Source organism: Monomorium pharaonis, chromosome 1 (genome assembly GCF_013373865.1).
Source record: "Monomorium pharaonis isolate MP-MQ-018 chromosome 1, ASM1337386v2, whole genome shotgun sequence".
NCBI lineage: Eukaryota > Metazoa > Arthropoda > Insecta > Hymenoptera > Formicidae > Monomorium > Monomorium pharaonis.
The window spans coordinates 8,565,120-8,587,657 of record NC_050467.1 but is presented as its reverse complement, the minus strand read 5'-3'; the positions used below and the strand labels follow the sequence as shown (position 1 = coordinate 8,587,657).

The 22,538-nt window shown below is 39.5% G+C and overlaps 1 protein-coding gene and 1 long non-coding RNA gene across 3 annotated transcripts; both read right to left on the bottom strand.

The window, feature by feature from the left end:
* Window positions 1-1,490: 1,490 nt before the first annotated feature.
* LOC118648874 lies at window positions 1,491-4,047 on the bottom strand. The gene is made up of 3 exons (XR_004965471.1): window positions 3,167-4,047; window positions 2,801-2,886; window positions 1,491-2,544 (listed from the first exon to the last, which is right to left on the bottom strand). It is a non-coding gene; the product is annotated as an uncharacterized LOC118648874 (long non-coding RNA).
* A 5,074-nt stretch (window positions 4,048-9,121) lies between these two features.
* On the bottom strand, window positions 9,122-16,811 carry LOC105831763. Of its 2 annotated transcripts, XM_036287065.1 has the most exons (5): window positions 16,748-16,811; window positions 16,365-16,508; window positions 15,032-15,259; window positions 13,393-14,829; window positions 9,122-9,496 (listed from the first exon to the last, which is right to left on the bottom strand). In XM_036287065.1, exons 2-4 carry the CDS (start codon window positions 16,501-16,503, stop codon window positions 13,733-13,735), a joined length of 1,464 nt encoding a protein of 487 aa, XP_036142958.1. In that variant the 5' UTR covers window positions 16,504-16,508; window positions 16,748-16,811; the 3' UTR covers window positions 9,122-9,496; window positions 13,393-13,732. The 2 variants fall into 2 exon arrangements, with proteins under 2 accessions (XP_036142958.1, XP_012527595.1); XM_012672141.3 differs by lacking the exon at window positions 16,748-16,811 and having other exon boundaries at window positions 16,365-16,547.
* Between the last annotated feature and the right edge of the window lie 5,727 nt (window positions 16,812-22,538).

Below are 22,538 nucleotides of genomic sequence, written 5' to 3'. Positions count from 1 at the left end.
TTTAAATTTTTAACACACGTATTTCAGTCTCTTCAATTCCTTTTGCGCATAACAAACCAGAGTATTCTTACGGTGTAAAAAACGAGTGAGGCCCGATTGCGCACATAAGCGATTGGACACAGCAGTATTTCCCGATGGACACAGACCCGATTGGACACGGACCTGATTGGGCACGGACTCAATTGGACACAGACCCGATTGGACACAGACCCGATTGCACACCGACCCGATTGCACACGGAAGCGATTGCGCACCGACCCGATTGCACACGACCCGTTTGCACACAGACCCGATTGCACACGGATCCGATTGCGCACCGACCCGTTTGCACACGGACCCGATTGCGCACCGACCCGATTGCACACGACCCGATTGCACACGACCCGTTAGCACACGGACCCGATTGGACACGGACTCGATTGGACACAGACCCGATTGGACACGGACTCGATTGGACACAGTCTCGATTGCACACCGTCCCGATTAAACACAGTCCCGATTGGACACGGATCCGATTGGACACAGACCCGATTGGACACGGACCCGATTGGACACAGACCCGATTGCACACGGACCTAATTGCACACCGACCCGATTGCACACAGACCCGATTACGCACCGTTTGCACACGGACCCGATTGCGCACCGACCCGATTGCACACGACCCGTTTGCACACGGACCCGATTGCACACCGACCCGATTGCGCACCGACCCGTTTGCACACAGACCCGATTGCACACGATACGATTCCGCATCGCAGAATAATGCAAAAATAACCTGTGTGGGGGGGATAGCACAGAAAATTTAAAATAAATTTTTATAAATATTTTACGTATTTATTTTTAAAAATCATTTTTTAAATTATATAATCGCTTTCATAAATTATTTAGAAATTATTATTAACAATATATAAAATATATTTTTAAAATGTACTAAAAAATATTCATGGTATATAAGCTCGAAATATTTTTGTATTTTTGTATAATTGCATAAATATTTATTTTTAATATTTTCATAAATATTTATTATAATTATTTTATACTTGGCAAACTCAGACATAAAAATACGTACAAAATATTTATTATAATATTTTTCTTTCTTATACATGTTTTATAATCACAAACCTATGTGGTGCAGAAAACGCTTTGTGCACACACACACGCGCACGCACGCACGTACGCACGCACGCACGCACGCACACACACACACACACACACACACACACACACACACACACACACACACACACACACGGGAAGGTGCAAGGGGGGCTTCGCCCCTCTCCCGCACCCACCCCGTCCAAGTCGCTAACCCATGTATTATCTGAAATGCGCAATCGGGTCGGTGCGCAATCGGGTCCGTGTGCAATCGGGTCCGTGTGCAATCGGATCCGTGTACAAACGGGTCGTGTGCAATCGCTTCCGTGTGCAAACGGGTCCGTGCGCAATTGAGTCCGTGTGCAATCGGGTCGGTGTGCAATCGGGTCCGTGTGCAATCGGATCTGTGTCCAATCGGATCTGTGTCTAATTGAGTCCGTGTCTAATCGGGTCCATGTCCAATCGGGTTTGTGTCCAATCGGGAAATACTACTGTGTCCAATTGCTTATGTGCGCAATCGGGACAGTCCCGTAAAAAACGAAGGCAATATACCACGATTCTTAGTAATTTCGTGTAAGACAAATACGCTTCTAAAATACTCGAATCACGAAAAATCGTTATTAAACATGTATTTTGATAAGTTCCGGAATTGCGATTTGTTGAGTAATTTCAATCGGTCAGTTATGTTCATGTTTAACTAACCACGAAGGCCCAGTCAACCACAAGTGAGGCCCGATTGCGCACATAAGCAATTGGACACAGATCCGATTGGACACGAACCCGATTGGACACGGACTCAATTGGACACAGACCCGATTGGACACAGATCCGATTGCACACCGACCCGATTACACACGGACCCGATTGCGCATCGACCCGTTTGTACACGGAAGCGATTGCACACGGACCCGATTGCGCACCGACCCGTTTGCACACGGACCCGATTGCGCACCGACTCGTTTGCACACGGACCCGATTGCGCACCGACCCGATTGCACACGACCTGATTGTACACGACAAATAATATTGCATTTTAAAAATAATTAATATGGTATGGAAAAAATGTTTGCCACATACGTTGATAAAAGAAGGCTTTAAATTAATATCTACAATTATATTCCATAATTGCACGTTTTTGGAATCCTTTTTCCATTATTATCAAGAAACATGGCTGAATAATTTTAAGCCCGATTCCTTCTGCGTATTTCAAGAAGTACACAGGACTAATAATATTTCTGAGAGACATAACCGAAAACTTCGGTTAAACCTGAAAAAACACACAACAATTGTTGAATTTTTAGGTATATTAAATGCCTCATTTTGCAAATGCAATATTATTGCATTTAAAATGCAATATTATTTACAGTTTACCTTTCTGAGCACCAGAAACGTATTCGGAGCTTCATGAGGCATCCACAATTTTGGGCACGAACAAAACGAAACAGCCTAAAAGAAAAAGAAAATAAAATATTAGAAATTTGGAGTCAAATTAAAAATAACAAAGATTTGGATCTTTTATTAATCTTATATCAATTATCCGAATTAGTAGGGAAATAACCATTATAAGTAAATAAATATTTTAATATTACTACTATTCTTTTTTTAATTATTGTTCCCAGACTTGTAACTTTTTTATTTATTATGGTCTTAATGGGTTTTCCATTTACAATAATTTATTTTACTTCAAATAGTGTAAATTTACTTATAAAATAATCCTTGACAAGCATTCTATTGCTACTCCAAATCCTCATTCTTGCAAAGACCAATGTGGATAACACGTTCTGCTTGCTGAAAGATAAAAGGTATACATCGATCAGCAGACTATATAACAGAGTGACAATGAACAATGAGCAGGTTTGTCGAAAGCGTTGATGACATATTAATGATAAACGCAACAGAATCTCTAGTGTAAACAATGTGAGTACATTGCTGGTACAAACAGCAGATATGCTTCGTAGTACAAACAATTTCGACAAGCCTACTCTCAGTTTGTTGTATCAATCTGTTGTTGCACTGTTAATGATAAATTTACTTAGTGCTACAATGTGATTTCAACTTTTTTGCTTACAATTTTGGTACACTCGAGAACGTAGTAGGCTTAGAATTTGGTAGTTTCACTCTGCAGGGGATTGTTCTCCGGCTGTCAACATTCTACAAGCAAATGATTGACTAAGAAACTGAAACAAAAAATTAATTCAAGAAATGAATTAGCTAGTTCCTCTATGATTACAAAAGCACATAGGATACACAATTTTTTATTCTATAAAGATATTAGCTACTTATCTGATATATTTGTCTATTCTCCTTTATTTCTTTCCAGCTTTTTTCTTTATTCTTCTATTAATTTCATTTCCTTGAAATCTGAATAATTCCAAGGCGAAGAACGAAAATTCAATCATGCATTGGTGTTTATAAAGGCACATTAAAGAAATTGGAAATTAATATAATATAATATAATATAATATAAATACAATATAATGTAATATAATACATATAATAATATATAATACATTAATATATTATAAATATAATTTGTTCTCTCATATATAAATATATAAAACATTTGTTCACCTTGTTCATCTCTATGCACTATATTTTTAGTTATTTGTGTAATTTTTATTCATTTATTAAATCAAATGTCATAAATCATTTATATAATATTTATTGTTTCACATATACGCGCGCATACGTCAAAACCGACTCTGCAAACCTTGGATTTACTACTTTAACAGTGTTACTAACCTGCAGAAATTGAAACGGTATGGCCTAGAGAATTTGGTTAGTACCAACATTTTCTCATCTAGTTTTCGGGAAAATGTCGTGTAACCATTTTCCGATCGTATATAGAGAACAGCGCCGTAGCCAACGTTACTAGCATCACAAAACTCGTGATGCTAGTAACGTTGGCTACGTGAATTTGAAGTTCATTATAGTCATTAACAAATAAATTTCGATGAGTGAGTCCCAGATGCGCACAGTAATAAACGGACACAGCAAGCTGAGTGAAACAGACACAGTAACAAACGGACACAGACCAAACGGATACAGTAATAAACGGACACAGTGCGAAACGGACACAGTAACAAACGGACACAGACCAAATGCGCACAGAGCGAAACGGACACAGTGCGAAACGGACACAGACCAAATGCGCACAGAGCGAAACGGACACAGTGCGAAACGGACACAGACCAAATGCGCACACTGCACATGCGCACGGACCAAATGCATACACGGAAAGTCGCAAACCCATGTGATGCAGTGAATGCTTTGCACGCACACACACACACACACACACACACACGAGGGGGTGCAAGGGGGGCCTTCGGCACCCACCCCGTCCAAGTCGCTAACCTATGTGGACTTTACTCTGCTTGCAATGTACATGGATTGCATTTGATCCGTGCGCACGTGCAGTGTGCGCATTTGGTCCGTGTGCATTTGGTCTGTGTCCGTTTCGCACTGTGTCCGTTTCGCTCTGTGCGCATTTGGTCTGTGTCCGTTTGTTACTGTGTCCGTTTTGCACTGTGTCCGTTTCGCTCTGTGCGCATTTGGTCTGTGTCCGTTTGTTATTGTGTCCGTTTGTTACTGTGTCCGTTTGGTCTGTGTCCGTTTGTTACTGTGTCCGTTTCACTCAGCCTGCTGTGTCCGTTTATTACTGTGCGCATCTGGGACGCTCCCATTTCGATTAACTGAGAATTGATTGATTATATCAAGTTGTCGCGCAAATTCTAACCATTCTGAGTACATGTTCTATGGGATGGACTCGTCCCAATGTAAACCAAATATCCTGCATAAATTTTTTAGTAAAAAGAATAACTGGATCTAACAGACCTAATGGATCAAAGATTTTAGCAATTTCGGATAATAATTTTCGTTTCGTTAATGTTTTCATGACTTTGATCGGTTGAGTGCAATAACAAATTTTGCCGTCGTGTACATTCCACGATATACCCAATGTTTTTAGCGAGGCATCTAATTTAAATACGAAATTCGCATGTTGAATACTAGCATCTAAATTTTTTATTATCTGCAAATCGTTTTAAGCCCATTGCCTAATGGAGAAACCGCCTCTCGCAAGTAAGGCGATGATCTCATCTCGTATATCCCAAATTTCGTTAATGGAATCGGCGCCGGTTAACAGATCGTCAACGTATAAACGATTTTTTATAACTTTAGCCGCTTTAGGGAAAGAAATGTGCTCGTTATCTGCGAGTTTTTTAATAGTGCGTATGGCAAGAAAAGGTGACGAAGACATTCCAAAGGTAAGAGTGTTAAGTTGAAACGTTTCTATTTCGTCTTTCCTACGCCAAAGTACCCGCTGGTAACATCAATCTTCTTCATGCAATAAAACTTGGCAATACTTTTTTTCGATATTCGCGGTCATAACATATCTATAAGAGTGACAAAATCGATATAAGTGAGTAAACAATTTATCTTGAATTGTAGGTTTGACCATTAATATGTCATTTAAAGAAAAACCTGTGCTCGTAGCGGCCGAAGCATCAAACACTATTCGAACCTTGGTTGTATGACTGGAATTTTTAATTACCGGGTGATGTGGCAAATAATAACCGGTATTATCGGCATTCGTTACAAGCGACATATGATTCAACTTTAAATATTCTTCAAATACTCGAGTGTATTGGATCGGCCTTGAGAAATGTATCTGCATTAAGTCGGCGTTCCAGAGATAGCAATCGTTTGAACGCCCTAACCCGAGAATCTCCCAATTTTCGATTATCTTTTCGAAAAGCAGACGAACTATGTAACGTCCATGAATATCACGAGAAACGGATTTTACAAAATGTGACTCACAATCGATTTCCTCTTCTGAATTCGGTTTATTCAGGCTAACTTCTTCGAATTCCCAAAATTTTTCCAAATGTTTTTCCAAATTAGTTAAATGACAAATTGATAATTTAGATTGTTTTTGTACTAGTGTATTACCAGCGACAATCCAACCCAAACGTGACTTTTGAAGAAATAAATCATTGTCTTCACGTAATAAATTAATTTGCCCTACAGAAAACATCGATAATATTGCACCTGATCCGATTAACAAGTCTATTGGACGCGGCAGATGGAATTCTGGGTCAGCTAAACGAATATTCGCGGGTATTTTAATTTTATCGCATGGAAATACTTCGGAAGGAATCAAATCAGCGATACAAAGAATAGTAAGACATGTCAAATTTTTATGAAACCCGTCATGAATGGATTGAATGATTATTTGTACAATTCCCTTTGATATTGTATTTAAGGAGTTTATCGATCCGACCGATAGCGAATGTGTAATTATCGGTAAATCTAAAAGTTCAAATAAAATGTTCTGAAATAAAATTTGCTGAAGCACATGTAAGAGAGCATGGCATTTGACAAAGTTAAATTTGCGGTCTTTTACATAGACTAACGCGCTCGTTAATAATTGTGATGTCGTCAAAACAGATAACATGGATAAATTTATTTTGCTATCAGTCAGTTTCTGCAATTAATCATTTTTCGCGACATTCGTAGACGTCGTCTCGGAATTAGAAGCATTCGCATATTTTTCAGAATGTAATAATGTATTATGACGTTTCTGGCAAACAACTCGAAAATTTGCATGGTTTGTTTCGGTGTGAACGCATGCAATTATAACACAACTTAGCGGTTTTTACCAAATCAATACGTTTATTTACTGGCATTTGTTTAAATGCATCACATAAATAAAGTGGATGCTTTTTAATTTTACACGCTACGCAAGATCCCGAAGTATTTGGCATGAACGCTCGATTGGAAAGAGTTTTCTGCTTCTTTTTAACCGGAGAATTAGTATTGTCTTTCTCATCCAAAATCTTTAATCTTTCGCGTTTCGACGCGCACACAGCAGTTTTATATAAAAATTCGTACATTTAATCGATAGTAGGGAAATCATCTTTATCGAGCGTCGTTTCCCATTTATCGCTCGTGCATTTAGGTAATTTGTTTTCAAGCAAATGGACAAAAATCTCGAAACCAACATGCACACCCAACTCTTCTAATGAAGCGACGTGTTGTTGCGTCTCGTCTGCGCGCTTCATTAGACCGGCAGTATCCTCTCTTTCCAAACGAGGTAAATTAATTAATAAGGACAAATAACGCGACACGAGAATCCGTTTTATTTCATACGATCGTTCCAACAATTCCCACACTCTGGAATAATTTACTCCATCTATTAAAAAAATCTTTACTTCATTGGCCGCCTCCCCGATCAAGGCCGATTTTAAATAATGTAATTTATCTATTTCGGATAACTCACTTTGCGTGTCTATCATATTTTTAAAGGCATTTTTTAAAGACAACCAATGCTCATATTGACCGTCAAATGTAGGCAGCAAAGTATCCAGCAATTTAGGTCAACGTTTATTTGTCTGCGCGGTCGAACCGATATCGCTATATGACGTACTGCCAGATACACTAACTACAGGTGCAGCAACATCGCTTGGATTTAATAGATTATCAATTTTACCGGCTAACGAATAAAATCGATCTTGAATATTCGTAAACTCGTCTGAATGATTTCCATCAGAATCGATTAATATGAATTCATCATTGAAATCTTCAAAGGCGTGAAATAAAGTTGTCAAACGTGCAATACGTAATTTTAACGCGGCATTATCTAATTTGCCTTGATCAAATATATTAGTGAGATTGGTAATTTGAGATTTCAATAATGTTCGTTTCTGAACGAGGAGTTTAACCCTGTCCGACATAATGAAATGAGCAAATAGTAATAATTTTAAGGTTTGAAAGACTCACTTTTGTTGGCGGTTTTTAACTGAAAGTTTGCCTGCACGAGCAAATAATGCGTTCTCAATCCTTTTAGGGAACAGCCACCAGAGTTTAGAGAACAGTCACCAGAATTGATGAGCGAAATCCGGATTTGGACGTTGAAAAAATCTCTTAATGCTAAATGTCTTTAATCACAGTTCACTGAGACCGGATGGATAGGCGAATCTCGCACCTCACAGGAGGCATCAAAATGTTTTGTCGAATGTGAATGATTAATTTCACACTGTGATTTCGCGTTTTAAGAAACAGTTTATTTGAAATTCATAGGGAAATTACAATCACAATTGCGAATCGAATAGTCTGAGGGACACATGTAAATTCGATAAAGAAATAAACGTTCAAAAGAAGAATTAAACACTCGCGATGACAACGCTTAGGAGGACTCGGCCTCTGAGCCACTCTTACGCGAAACTTATTATTATTCGAAGAAATTATCAATCGTCACACGAAATTATGAGAACGTACAAATTGCGTTTGCACACGAGGAAAGCTACCACAGGAATGAATAATAGTAAAAAATATCTTAGCAACCGCGCTCCTCATACTCTTTCGATAGTTTTTTATTAATTACAATTGACTGATAAATGAAAATATTTTGTTAATTAACGTTATCGATCCGCATGTTGCTATGTGGCCGAAAAATGAGTCGGATCACAGTCGTCGAGGATTCTCTTTTCGGAGTACGCAATGAAGTTAAAGTAATTGAAATATAATTTTCGTGTGGCGACTGATTAATCAATTCGGAGAGCGCATTGTCGAATAGTCATGTATTTTACAAGTGTGGCTTTTCGCACATATGAGTAATATTCGCGCATGTAGCGCGTGTCGTGCACGACTTCGCTTACGAACAACATTTGACTTATTTTGTAGAGAAGAAATACTAGGTTATTTTTTCTAAAATTAATTGTATATAAGAACAAACTAAAAGTAATTTTTTTTGCTTATGTTACAGATATGTCTACCCTGAAAAAAAGATTAAAATATGGTATTATGTTACACAAAGTTTTAACACTCTGTTGTCCCAGGGTCCAGCAGACCCATTTTTTTCTTCGTTCGATAACTCCGACATATTGTGTCCAACTTCCAAATTTTTATCTTTCTACTAATGAGATATTAATTCGACACTAATTATATAATGTTGAATTTTTTTTAATCAATGTTTTTTTATATAGTTGACGGAAGGATATGTGCAAGCAACAATAGAACCACGTACTAAAAAGACTTTTATTATATATAACACACGTTAACATACGGTTGCTCGAGTTATAGTTTCACAATAAGAAAACAAAGAAAGTTCTAGAGAAGTTCGTCCTCACTCTAAGGATGACGCCGCTCAAGTGCGCGCTAGCACGCGCGTGGCCTGCGCATAAGCGCAGCGCAAAGGGCGGGGGAGTAGGGCCAAGCACGCAGCAGAAAACGCGTTGTGGGCGCGTATTTCAAAACAGCATTAATCCAACACTCCCTCCCGACCACAATGTCGTTTTGTTAACTTCAAAAACAGAGATTACTAAGATTGCAAACATACTAAAGTAAGTAGAAAGGTATCATTCGCTATACTCGACATTCGTAAATCATTTAGATTCTCCTGGAACAAAGCAAAACATACATATGAGATAATCATGAACCATGAGCGTCTATGAATGTTTTTTTTTTAAAGTAAATCAGTCCATTTGTTCAAAATTCGTCCAGTCAGCCGTCTGTGAAATTCAAAGGATAAGGGTTTAGTAAGAATGTCTGCGATCTGATCTTTAGACGCTATCCACTTGACAGTCACAAGATTTTCATTCACGCATTATTTAACATAGTGCTCGCGAATCTCGGTCATATGTCTCAATTTAGTTCCGCCCCGTTTTGGCACATGCCTCCGCAGCCTTATTATCGCACTAAAGGTGCATCGGGGCAAACGATTTGTTTAACATTCGTTTTAGAGAATTATGCAAGGCCACTATCTCCTGACAAGCTTCGCTCATCGCGACATACTCTGCCTGACAGGTAGACAGCGCCACATACGGTTGCTTATGCGTCCTCCAAGCAATTGCATCTCCAAAAAATTTTACAACGAATCCGCAAGTTGTTAAACTTCCTCTACAGTCCGCGAAGCTTGCATCCGAAAAAGCTTCAAAGTCATTTCTTTTGGCCAAGAAATTTAAACTTTTATTTTTAGTTCCATTTACATATATATCTAAATACTCGTTTTACAGCTTTCCAATCGTCCATAGTCGGATTTATTTGGTGTCTACTGAGTACGTTCACAGCATACGAAATGTCCGGTCGTGTTGCGTTAGCTAGATAGAGTAGAGAACCAACAGCCTCTCTGTAAGGGATATTTTCTGGCACACTCGTCTCAGCCAGATATTCCTCATGATCAGACTCTTCTCTTAGCTTGCGTTCCCGATTGGCTACCTGATTTGTCACCATTGGCGTCCGTTGAGGGTGCATTCCTTCAAATTTAAAACGTTTTAACATTTTCTCGATGTATGTTTCTTGACTCAAGGTCATTGTCCTTTTATTTCTATCTCGACTGATGTCGATGCCAAGAAATATTTTTGGTTCGCCCATGTCGGTCATTTCAAAATCATTCATTAATTTTGTCTTAACTTCTAGCAACTTTCTTTTACAGTTACCTGCTATCAACATATCGTCCACATAGAGCAGAAGGATAAGAAAGTTCGTACCTTCTCTCCACACAAAAAGGCAAGGTTCATTATCGTCCGCTTTTAAACCTGTTCTTTCAACAGCCTTTGTAAACCGTTTATTCCATCTCTTTGGGCTGATACGTAGTCCGTAAAGAGCTCGTTCGATTTTACAAACCTTCGTTTCTCTGAACTTCAATGAATAATTGGCTCCCTCCGGAATTTCCATACAGATCTCTTCGTTTATGGTTCCATTCAGAAAAGCTGTTTTGACGTCAAGTTGGCACACGTCAAGATCATACTTGTTAATGATGGCTATCATTAAACGCACTGTCGAGAGTCGCAAAACAGGTGCATATGTTTCAGACAGATCATATTGATTTTTGTCTTTGAACCCTCTGATGACCAGTCGCGCTTTGTATCTCGTTTTTCCATCAATCTCAGACTTCCGTTTTAATACCCATCTAGAATCGATTATGTTCGATTTTCTTCCTTTACCAGCTGTTTCAGATCTATCGACTATCTTCCATACTTAATTCCTTTTCATTGAATCTAATTCTTCATCGATTGCTTCTTGCCATTTATGTTTTTCATCCGTGAGCATAGCTTCTTTGTATGTGGTTGGGTCCCTATTGATTTCAGTCAAAAGTGCATAATACACTTCGTCATCGAGTCCGTTAATTTCGAGATCATTCTGATTAACTGTCCCAGGGGAAGCACTGGATGCATTTTTCGCTGCAACAGACAAATCTGATAAATCAGTGTCAGCGTCAGTTCTTTGAACAGTCAGTTCCTCCGCTTCGTCATTTATTGCTCTTTTGATTTTCTTGGGTCTTCCTCTTTTTCGTTTATTTTCTCCCTCCGGTTTTGAAAGTTCCTGTGGATTGTCATCTTGTTCATCCTCAAACACCGCAAACCATTTATTTTTGTCCACTTCGTCAAATACATTTTCCCAGTCCTTGATATTATTTTTACCATATTTATCTCCGTAGACCAATTTCTCGTTAAACCTTACGTCACGACTTTCGTAGAATTTTCCTTCTTCCGGTTTCAAGAAAATGTAGCCTGATGTCTTATAGCCAACCAGCACTACCCTCCGTCCTTCGTACTTGAATTTAGGTCGTTTTTCTCTGTATTTTAATATATGCTAAACATCCAAAGCGTTTTAGCTGATCAATATTAAAGTTATAGTTCGGTGCAAATTTACGTAACGGAGCAGTCATCTCATTTGACTTGTGCGGAGTCCTGTTATATGCGTAAACCGCAGCACCCAACGCCAGGTCCCACATATTTTCCGGAAGCTTTGAATCATACATATAAGTTCGTACTTTCTTCTGAATGGTCTGGTTAAACCGCTCAGCTACACCATTATGTTCAGGCGTATCAGGGCAAGCGAGCTGATGCTCTGCTCCCAAACGATTCAAGACATCCACTGTGTATCCTCCGGTGTATTCCGTACCTTGGTCAGTGCGTAAGTAGCACACCTTCGCATCAAAACCTAAAAGATTCCTGCAGCTTCTTACAAATGATTCCAGACAGAGACCAGTGTCGCTCTTGGCCTTCATAGGATAAGCCATAGCCAGGGGAGAGTAGTCATCAACGAAGACCGAAATGTACTTATATCCTTTAGGATAGGCAGCCGGACTGATCATACCCATAACATCCGAATGTATGATTTGAATAGGTCTTGTCGCTCGCTGTCTGGTTGTTTTAAAGGGCAGTTTATTAAATTTCGAAATCATACACACTTCGCAGTCCGATATAGAGGCGTCGAAAATCGCGCTTTGCAAAGCTTTATTTTCCGGAAATTGCTTCTGTAATGCCTTTAAATAATCTATAGACGCATGGCCCATCCGCACATGCCAAAGCATCGCCATATTATTTTTCGTGAAGATCTTATACCTATTGCTGAAGGGCTCTTCATCTCCAGACAATTCTATCTGCGGTAGTTTATCCACGTCATTCAGTTTTCTGTCCGCAATAGTTGTCTCAAAATTTAGACCCTGCAGCACGAGTATTTCAACCGTTAAGTTTTCATTCGTTTCGGTTTGATCGTACGTACGTTTTGTAGACGTTCGCTCGAGAATTTTTGCATCCAAAATCTCGAGTGTTGTTTCAGAGTCATTCGTCGCAGTCGTTTTAACTTCGCGTTCGAGATCTTTTACATCCGTAATCTCGAGTACTGCTTCTGAATTTTTCGTCGCATTCGTTTCAATTTCGCGTGCAACATTATTAGAATTCTTTCGGGCTGTGACACTACGAGTCACATATCTCAGAAATTCGTTATCTTTAGTTGTTGTTAGATAAGCAATGATTCGGTTATCCGTTACGCGACCGGAGCCATCAGAATTTACACGGTCTTTGTCGATCTGAAGCTCAACAATCCAATAAGGTCGTTTATAAATTCCGGAAATAAATAAATCGTTAGAGATGGGATCAAAAATATCAATACGCTCCCTATCCAGATAAATTCCAAGACCCATATCCGCGAATTTTCTCAACGAAAGCAAGTTTTCAGATAAATTTTCCGCGCAGATAACGTCTTTCAATTCGATAGTACTTCCGTCGTCCGTAAGTATCTGTATATCCCCGACTCCCTCCGGTTTTAAATTTGCGGCGGGGTTATTATTCGCGCATCTAATTTCACCCAAGTCCGACTCGTCAAATGTTTTAAAGATCAATCGCGAATTAGTAAGATGCTCTGTGGCACCGGAATCTGCTAGAAATTTAGCGAACACTTTAGACTCGTCACTCATACTATCAGCTTCCCCTATTTTATTATCGTCCGTAACAAAATTAACCGAGGGAGGAGATACAGCATGATGAGCATCAGCAAATAATTGCTTACCTTTATCATTCGTCTGGTTGTCGGAATTCGATTGAGATTTAACGTTATTTTTAGTCCCACGACCTTTATTACTTTGTTTATTGTTAGGTTTTTGTCGTTTCGCATCCGTATTATCAGCCGAATCATTGTTCTTACGTTTAAAATTTCTATGCGTACGCGCAGCAGTTTTACCGCCACGAAAAGATTTAGATGATTTGCCGAGACCATACCGTCCTCTGGCTAGGCGCTTCGGACACTCGCGAGCCACGTGTGTAACAAACTCGCCACACTCGTAGCACCTCCGAAGGCCTGTGCCCTTTCTCGGACAATCAGTTGAAACATGGTCGAAGTCGTCACATTCTTAACACTTCTTCCTCAGTTTTCGAGGTCTGGCATTCATCGCACTTGTCGTGTTTGTCGCGTTCGTTGTCGATGAAGCAGTTGTTGCCGTTCGGTTTGCCTCAAACTGAATAAAGTAGGACTTTAATTGCTCGTACGTTAGTCCTTTACCTGTCGTACTTTGAGTCAGAAACTCAACCGACTGAACCTGAGAGATAGCTGACATAATCGAGTTATAAAATGCGTCACGTTTTTCAACATCTGACAGAGGGACGATACCGGACAAGTTCTCATAATTGCGCACGACATCCTCAAATCTGTCCCAAAATTCCGCATCCTTTTCCTTATTGGGATTGTAAGTCATATTGTATAACTGTTTGTGTATAGTCACCGACGTTAAATTGGTTTCACACCGTTTCAATTCTTTAATTTTATTAAGCAACTCTACGGGATTTTTAATATTAATTACTTTCAAATGGTATCGCGAATCTAAATGATTTATTAGAATGTCTCGAACTTTAAACTTTTGCTTTTCTCTAAGTTCATTAGTCAGTTCCTTAGACAATTGTACATTTGAATCTATCACGTATAACAAATTATGAGATCTAAGTTCAGACGTAAAATAATCCATGAAGTGTTCAAACTTCATGCGTTCTGTTAATTTGTAATCTCGTTTTATCCCGGAATCTCTATTGACTATTTCGAATTTAATCGTCTCATTCCGCGGACGTTCGTTGATCATATTCGTAATAGTATTGCTTCCGTTAAGCACTCCTAAATTTAAAAGCTCCTTTCTAACCGCCTCTGACATATTAGCGTTCCTGTCTTCAGGCGCAATCTGAGGTTCCTCAGCCAGTTCCGACTCATCAGTACAACTCATGCCATCCATCTCTTCGACACATCTAATTCTGTTAATTACAGCATCCATATCATCCCTTATCGTTTTTATTTCCGTTGCAATTTTATTCAATTCGGACTCCGTTTTTGTTTTCATTTTATTAGCATTCTCTTCTGACCTCTGTATCATCCTGGTCATTTGCTCGTTCATCTTCTCAAAGATCTTAGTTAGATCAGTGAGATAATCTTCGGTTATAGATATTTGACATTTGCGTGTATCGTCTGTAAGAATCGCGTATGTGAATAAATAAAGGGAAGAATGCCAAATAAATAAAATACAAAAAGGAATAACACCCGTTTCTCAACATCCTCTATGTACAACCCGCAGACCATTCTGCCAGGGTCGTTTGAATCAACTGTTTACATACCTCCGCCATTCGTTTATTTAGTACATCCGCTAAAAGACTTAAGGTAGACACCTTACCTAAGTCATGATCTTTCGTTTGGGTTGCAACCTCCGTAAACGTCCTCTCATTCGTTTGATCATTCGACTTTTTATTACATCCGACATTCGTTGGTCCAGTTGATTCGTTCGATTCGACCTGCTGGTTTTGGGGACCTGGTAGTATGGTCAATGTCTCACCTATGCTATTAGCTAGGTCTAAGACCTTGGAGACGACCCTATGCTCTTCATTTGTTATTTCAGCCGAATCTGCAGATGAATGAACAATTTACCATTTGTCCCGCGATTTAATAGATAACGGGAGTATCCCGTTTGGACACGTAACGATTGGACACCGCTCAATTGGACACGCACGATTGGACACCACACGATTGGACACCGCACGATTGGACACCGCATTATTGGACACCGCACGATTGGATACCGCATTATTGGACACTGCACGATTGGACACCGCACGATTAGACACCGCATGATTGGACACCGCATTATTGGACACCGCACGATTGGACACCGCATTATTGGACACCGCATTATTGGACACCGTACAATTGGACACACACACACATTTACGTGTGTGTATGCAGATTTCTAATACAGTTTGCATGGGTTAGCGACTTGGACGGGGTGGGTGCGGGAGGGGGGGCCAAAGGCCCCCCTTGCACCCCCCCCCCGTGTGTGTGCGTGCGAGCGAGCATTTTCTGCACCACATAGGTTTGAAACTTTCCACGCAAAACGAGATGCTCCTAAAAATACGTATATAGATATTTAAAATTCAATTTTTTTTCTGGCAAATCGAAGCTTTTTTCTGCCAGATATTTCTAAGGTTAGATAATCTGTCATATGATATATAAATGTTATTTACTAGAAGACTGCGGTGTCCAATAATGCAGTGTCCAATCGTGCGGTGTTTAATAATGCGGTGTCCAATCGTGCGGTGTCCAATAATGCGGTGTCCAATCGTGCGGTGTTCAATAATGCGGTGTCCAATCGTGCGGTGTCCAATCGTGCGGTGTCCAATCGTGCGTGTCCAATCGAGCGGTGTCCAATCGTTACGTGTCCAAAAGGAGGTCACCCATGGATAACCACAAATCAAACTCCCGATCCAACTGACCGAACACAAGTCATGTCAGACAGAAGCGGACGAAAGCGTTGGTGTCCGAACACAAGATCACCTCCGCATCCATCCTCATATATGCAATGACCGAGCGCACAGCGATGATCACAACAAATATGAACCAGCAAGGTACTGGTGTCTTTTAACAAATTTCGAAATTTAATTGTATTATATTATTATCGGCCTTAATGTGAATATTCATTAACATTCGTAATCATCCGAATAAAATTTACACACCTATTTTGTATTCAGTTCCATCATCCGCTCTGAATACAATGTCATCATTCGTTTTCCGGATAATCATCCTCTGTTCTGGGTGCTTTTCTTGCAATCTTAATTCTACCTTCCAATACTTGCAGAAAAGCAGGAACGTCATTTCGTCTACGTAGACAGGTTAAACATTTGTTAATATTATTTTATCCAACATCCGTGAATTTACATTCATTATTTAATTCGTGGATTAAAATAAAACATCCGCAAAGATTATCTTTTATTGCAGTTTAGAATGCGTTCTTTTTCGAACATCCGTAAAGTGAACCTTCGTATAGAACGCACCGTGATCCGTAAAAGAAAGAAAATGGGTCATTGGGAAAAACATATGTACTCAGATATGCACGTACACACTTATCAGGCATTGCCGTCCAAGTTGCAAAGGGCCCGCGCCTCCCCTCCACTACGCTCGCGGCGTACGAAGGATTGCTGATACAACTCGGCTACGGGCACCACGTACAGACATGCAGAAGAGGCATCGTCCATCTCTCTTCTCCCCACCCGCAAGGCCTCGTCACACCAACATGCACGCCGGACCCCTACTGCCATGCCTTCCCATGCGCACACCAAGTATGCTTCTCCCCACCCCTTCGAATTTTCGAGAACATGGCGCGCAACGATTTTATTTTCTATCATCCAAGACAGGCAAACCTGATTTCTTAACGAGCCTCCGTTACACTCGACGAGGTAATTAACAAATTATTATCGCGCAGTTATACCTTCCGTTCACTCTGCGCGACAAAGAACGCACATGTGTGCTAATTGCCCATCTTATCTCGTTTTGACAAACGTTCGGTTTCGTCACCTTCTGCCATTCTATTGCTCGTGCGAATGTTCTAATGCCAACAGACTTCCGTAATGCACGTTGATAAAGCAACACAGCACTCGTACAGATGAAACGCGAGATGCAATATTACAATAAAGCAAAAGCACGTGATTCTATTTCGCGCAGTGGAAGCGTGCTGGGCCCATAACCTGACGGAAGGATATGTGCAAGCAACAATAGAACCACGTACTAAAAAGACTTTTATTATATATAACACACGTTAACATACGGTTGCTCGAGTTATAGTTTCACAATAAAAAAAACAAAGAAAGTTCTAGAGAAGTTCGTCCTCACTCTAAGGATGACGCCGCTCAAGTGCGCGCTAGCACGCGCGTGGCCTGCGCATAAGCGCAGCGCAAAGGGCGGGGGAGTAGGGCCAAGCACGCAGCAGAAAACGCGTTGTGGGCGCGTATTTCAAAACAGCATTAATCCAACAATAGTTTTAAGTGTTGTTTTTTTTATATAGAGTTTTAAGTGTTGTTGATTATATTTGTGTTGTCTAAATGTCAAAATTAAAAATAGTGGATTTAATATAACGAAATTAGAGACTTGGTTAGGAGAAGCGCTGGTGTGTGGACGTATGGTGTAGCGTGAGCGGATAATAAGGTGATTTAGAGCGGTTGTAAGCGAGTTAAAAAGGTATTATTGAGAAGAATAGGTAGAGTGGGATTAATTTTCGGCGAGTAATTGGAGGGAAGGTAAGAGAAGTAGGATTTAGGTATAATAGCAAGGAAAAGAGACACAAAGTAGGTAGGAGGTTAGTTTAGAAGGTTAGAAGCTTCGAGAACAAGCGCGGGAGGATGTTGAGAGAGGGAAGGGAGAGAAGTGCAAGAGGAAGTAGGAATGGGATAGAAGAGGGGCAAAGAAAGTTAACGTTAGAAGGAGGCAAACAAGAAAAGAAGGTAGGTTTTAAAGAGAAAGTGGAGATAAGAGAAATAGGGGGAATAGAGGAATTGGAAAGAGGTTAGAGCTTTAGTAACAGAATTTAAGAATTTTAAAGAAGACGTCAGAAAAGAGTTAGCAGAAATGAAGGCGGAGGGGGAAAAATATGAAAATAGGGCAAATGAGTTAGAGAGGAAATTATTAGAGGTAGAAGGATCGGTGCTAGAAAGATTTACAGTGAGTAGAGAAGAGAGAGAGATAGAGAGAACGGAAGGGAGCGGTAGTGAATGGAGCATAGGGACGATTAACGTCAGTAAAGGAAGCAAAGGTAGAGCGAGCAGAGCGAGCTCCAGAAGTAGATTAGAAATAGATAGCGAAGCATTTAGTGATAGAGAAGTAGGAAAATTAAAGAGGTTAGTAGCTGACAAGAATAAAGAAGAAAGAAAGAATAATATAATAATTAGAGGCATAAGAAGAGAGGAGTTAGAAAAAGTAACAAAGGCTTGGATAGAGGAGATGATTAAGGAGAAATTAGATTTAGAAGTTAGAGTTACTAGGTATTGGTTAAGCGGGAAAGTCGTAATAGGATGTTTAGAAAACGAGGTAATGAAAAAAGAAGTAATGTATAATAAAAGAAAATTAAAGGGAAAACGTTTCTTTATAGAGCACGATTTAACATGGTTAGAGAGGAATGCACAAAAAGAAATAGCCAGACGGGTGAGGTTAGAAAGAGAAAAAGGTAGGGCGGTTAAAATAGGGATGGGAAGGGTTAAAGTCGGAGGGATATGGAAAAGATGGGAGGAAATAGAGAAAGAGGAGGGAGGAGGTAGCGATAGGGGGGACGGACAGGATAGGAGAGAGGGAGAGGAAGTACTCAGGGAAGTAGGAGTAGGAGAGATGGATAAAGAAAATTTTGCCTAAGCCAAGAAGGGGAGGTTAGGACTAAAGAGAGGGGGAAGGAGAAGGGATTAGATTATGATTTAATTTTTTAGAATATAGCAGGACTAGGTAGACAGGATAGAGATTTCTGGAAATACGTTAAAGGTTTTGATTTTATTAGCTTAAATGAAACATGGGTAGAGGAGAGAAATTGGAACAGATTGAAAGGTACCTTGTCAAAGTCTCACACCTGGGAGTGTAGTTTTGCAATAAGGGATAATAAGAAAGGAAGGGTTAAGGGTGGCTTCATAGTAGGAATAAAGAAGGGAGGAGGAATTAAAGGTTGGGAGTTAATTGAAAGGAGTGGAGAGGGATGGATTTTGACAAGACTAAGAGGAGTAAAGAACGGAAAGGATTTACTAGTGGTATCAGTTTACAATCAGGGCAGGTGGGGAAATATTAAAGAATCAATCAGGGAATAGTAGAGGAAAACAGAAGGGAACACATAATTATAGGAGGGGATTTTAATATAAGGATAGGAGAGAAAGGAATAGTGGAGGAAGAGGTAGGAATAGGAAGAAAGAGCAAAGATAAAACAATAGGTAACAACGGTCGAGATTTAGTAGATTTCGTCAAGGAAATAGGCAGTAGGATTTTAAATGGAACGTCAAGCGGTGATAGAGAGAGAAAATATACGTACATAGGAACGAGATGTAACACTGTTATTGATTATGTAATTGCGAACGATTTTTGTATAGATAAGGTTAAGGAATTTAGAGTAGAGGAAAGAACGGACTCGGATCACATGCCCTTGTCAGTGAGATTGAAGACCGGAAGGAGGGAAGACACTGAAGAGGAGGAAGAGAGGAAAGAAGAATTAAAATAAGGTGGGACGAAGAAGCGAAAGATATATACAAGGAATAAACGGAATGGGCGGATTGGATCAAAAATGTAGGAAGCCTGTCGATAGAAGCAATCTGGAAGAACTTGAAAGAAATGATCCAAGAAGCGATGGTAAAAAGGGAAGTCAAATGGAAAAGGAAGGAAATAGGTCACAAGGAATGGTGGGACAGAGGATGCACTAAGAAGAAAAGGAGACTGCACAGGATGCTGAGGATATGGAAGAAAGGGAGAATCACAAGAGAAGTATATGAAGGAAAAGGGAAGTTTTAAGACATATTTAGAACAAAAACAAGAAAAATGGAAGGAAGAGGAAGAGAAAAAGCTTAGAAATCTGAAAAACGAGAGGTGTGGAAATACATAAATAGGAAAAGAGGCGGTAAGAGGCAGATAAGGAACAGTATCACAAAGGATAGATGGAAGACTCACTTCATGAAATTATTGGAAGGAGTAGAGAAGAGTGTAGATAGGGCAACAGCGAATAGGATGGAAAGCAAGAAAGAAGAGAGAACAGAAGGGAGAGAAGAGATGGATTTTGAGGAGGAGATTGAACGTGCATTGCAGAGACTAAAAAACAAGAAAGCCCCAGGGATTGATAGAATACCAATGGAAGCTTGGAGGTATGAAGGTGCGGCGGTAAGAAAAGGGCTAATAAAAATCATAAAGCGACTCTGGAAGGGAGGCGACACTCCGGACTGGAAAGTAAGCATTATAGTTCCACTACATAAAAAAGGAGATAAGGATATAACGGAAAACTACAGGGGAATCTCACTACTCGGTTCGGCATATAAGATCTACGCGGAAATACTAAGAAACAAATTAGAAAAAGAAACGGACAGATTGGAGGTGCTTCCAGAGAGCCAAGGAGGTTTTAGAAAGGGTAGAAGTACAATGGAGAATATTTTTATTCTGAATCACATCGTGCAGAGCGAAAAGAGGAAAGGAGAGAGCAAGGTCTTCGCCTTATTCGTGGATCTGAAAGCAGCTTTCGATAACATTAGAAAAAAAAAATTATGGGAAACGATGGAAGAAGAAGGAATAGAGACCCAGTTAATTAGAAGAGTGAAGAAATTATATGAAGACACAAGAGTGGCAGTCAGGACAGAAGAAGGATTGACGGAGGTTTTCAACACGACAAAGGGCGTAAGACAGGGATGTGTGATGAGTTCTTTACTTTTCAATTTGTATATAGCGGACATAGATAAGTTTATGCGTAAAAAAAATATAGGAGGGATTAAATTAGATAAGGATAGGATATGGTCTTTAGCTTACGCGGACGATATGGTTAGCAAAAAACAGAGTAGGACTACTGGATATGATGGACACGCTTAAAAAGGTACTAAAAAATAAAAATCTGGAACTGAATACTGAAAAAACAAAGGTCTTAGTCTTTAATAGGAACAGGAAAGAAAGGATAGATAAATGGAAATGGGAAAACAGAGAATTAGAGGAAGTGAAAACGTTTAAATATCTCGGTTTTATTTTTAATAGGAAAGGTAATTATAAAGATCATATCATAGAGTTAGCAGGGAAAGGGAAAATGGCAGCAAATAGAGTCTGGGGGTTAGGAGAAAGAATCTGCAGAAATGATTTTAGGAGAAGATGGATGTTATTTAGGTATCTAGTAAAAAGCGTAATGGAATATGGAGTAGAAATATGGGGGTGGGAAGAAAAAAGAGAGTTAGAGAAGATAATGATGGACTACACTAGGTGGATTTTTAGCCTAGATTTTTGTACACCAAGGTATTTAATAGCTAGAGAATTAGGATTAGACAAATTACGAATAAAATGGGGAATTAGAGCTAGGAGATTTGAGGAAAAAATAAAGAAAATGGAGGAGGATAGATGGATTAAGAAATGTTGGAAAAAAAAGAAAAGGATGAGTGGCAGGATCAGTATGGATTAGAGAGAGAGAATTACTATAATAGAAATGGATGGAGTGCAAAGGCTATAGATATGTTAGGACAGGAAAGGGAAAGAAACTTAACCAAAGAATTAGAGATTAGGGACGGAGATATACAAAAGCAAGAGGAAGATAGGAGATTTAGACACGCAAAATATAATACAAGTTATAGGGAAAAAGACTTAGATATGATAGGTATTAAACCCAAGTATTTGTGTAGGAAAAATCTTGAGAATAAAAATAAAAGATGTACTATAGGTGTAAGGGCACTAGTTAGATTGAGATGCGGTAATATGGAGGAATACAATAAGTACTGGCTTGAAGAAAAGAGGAGAGTTTGTATATTCTGTAAAAAAGGTAGGGATCAGTTATCACATTTTATAGAAGATTGCGAAGTGGCGAGCGGATGGTTTAAAGATCTAGGTAAGAACAAGGAAGAAAGAACGGAAAGGATTAGGAACGACGAATTAGATAGAGAAAAGGAAGAGATATTGAGTAAGTTTTGGAGAGAGAAGAAAAGACTAGAGATAATTAGGAAATCGGAATACTCAAGTAACGAAGGAGAATGACCCATGGAGTAAATGCTAAAGCAATGTTAAAGAAAAGTAGTAGTAGCAATAAGTAGCAGTATGTAGTAGTATTTAGTATTTAAGTGTATAGGAGATAGGGTATGATATAAGAGACGGTTAGTACAAATGGGATAGGAAAGAAGACTGTAAAGACTGTAAGGAAAAAGAGAGAGATCTGTGAT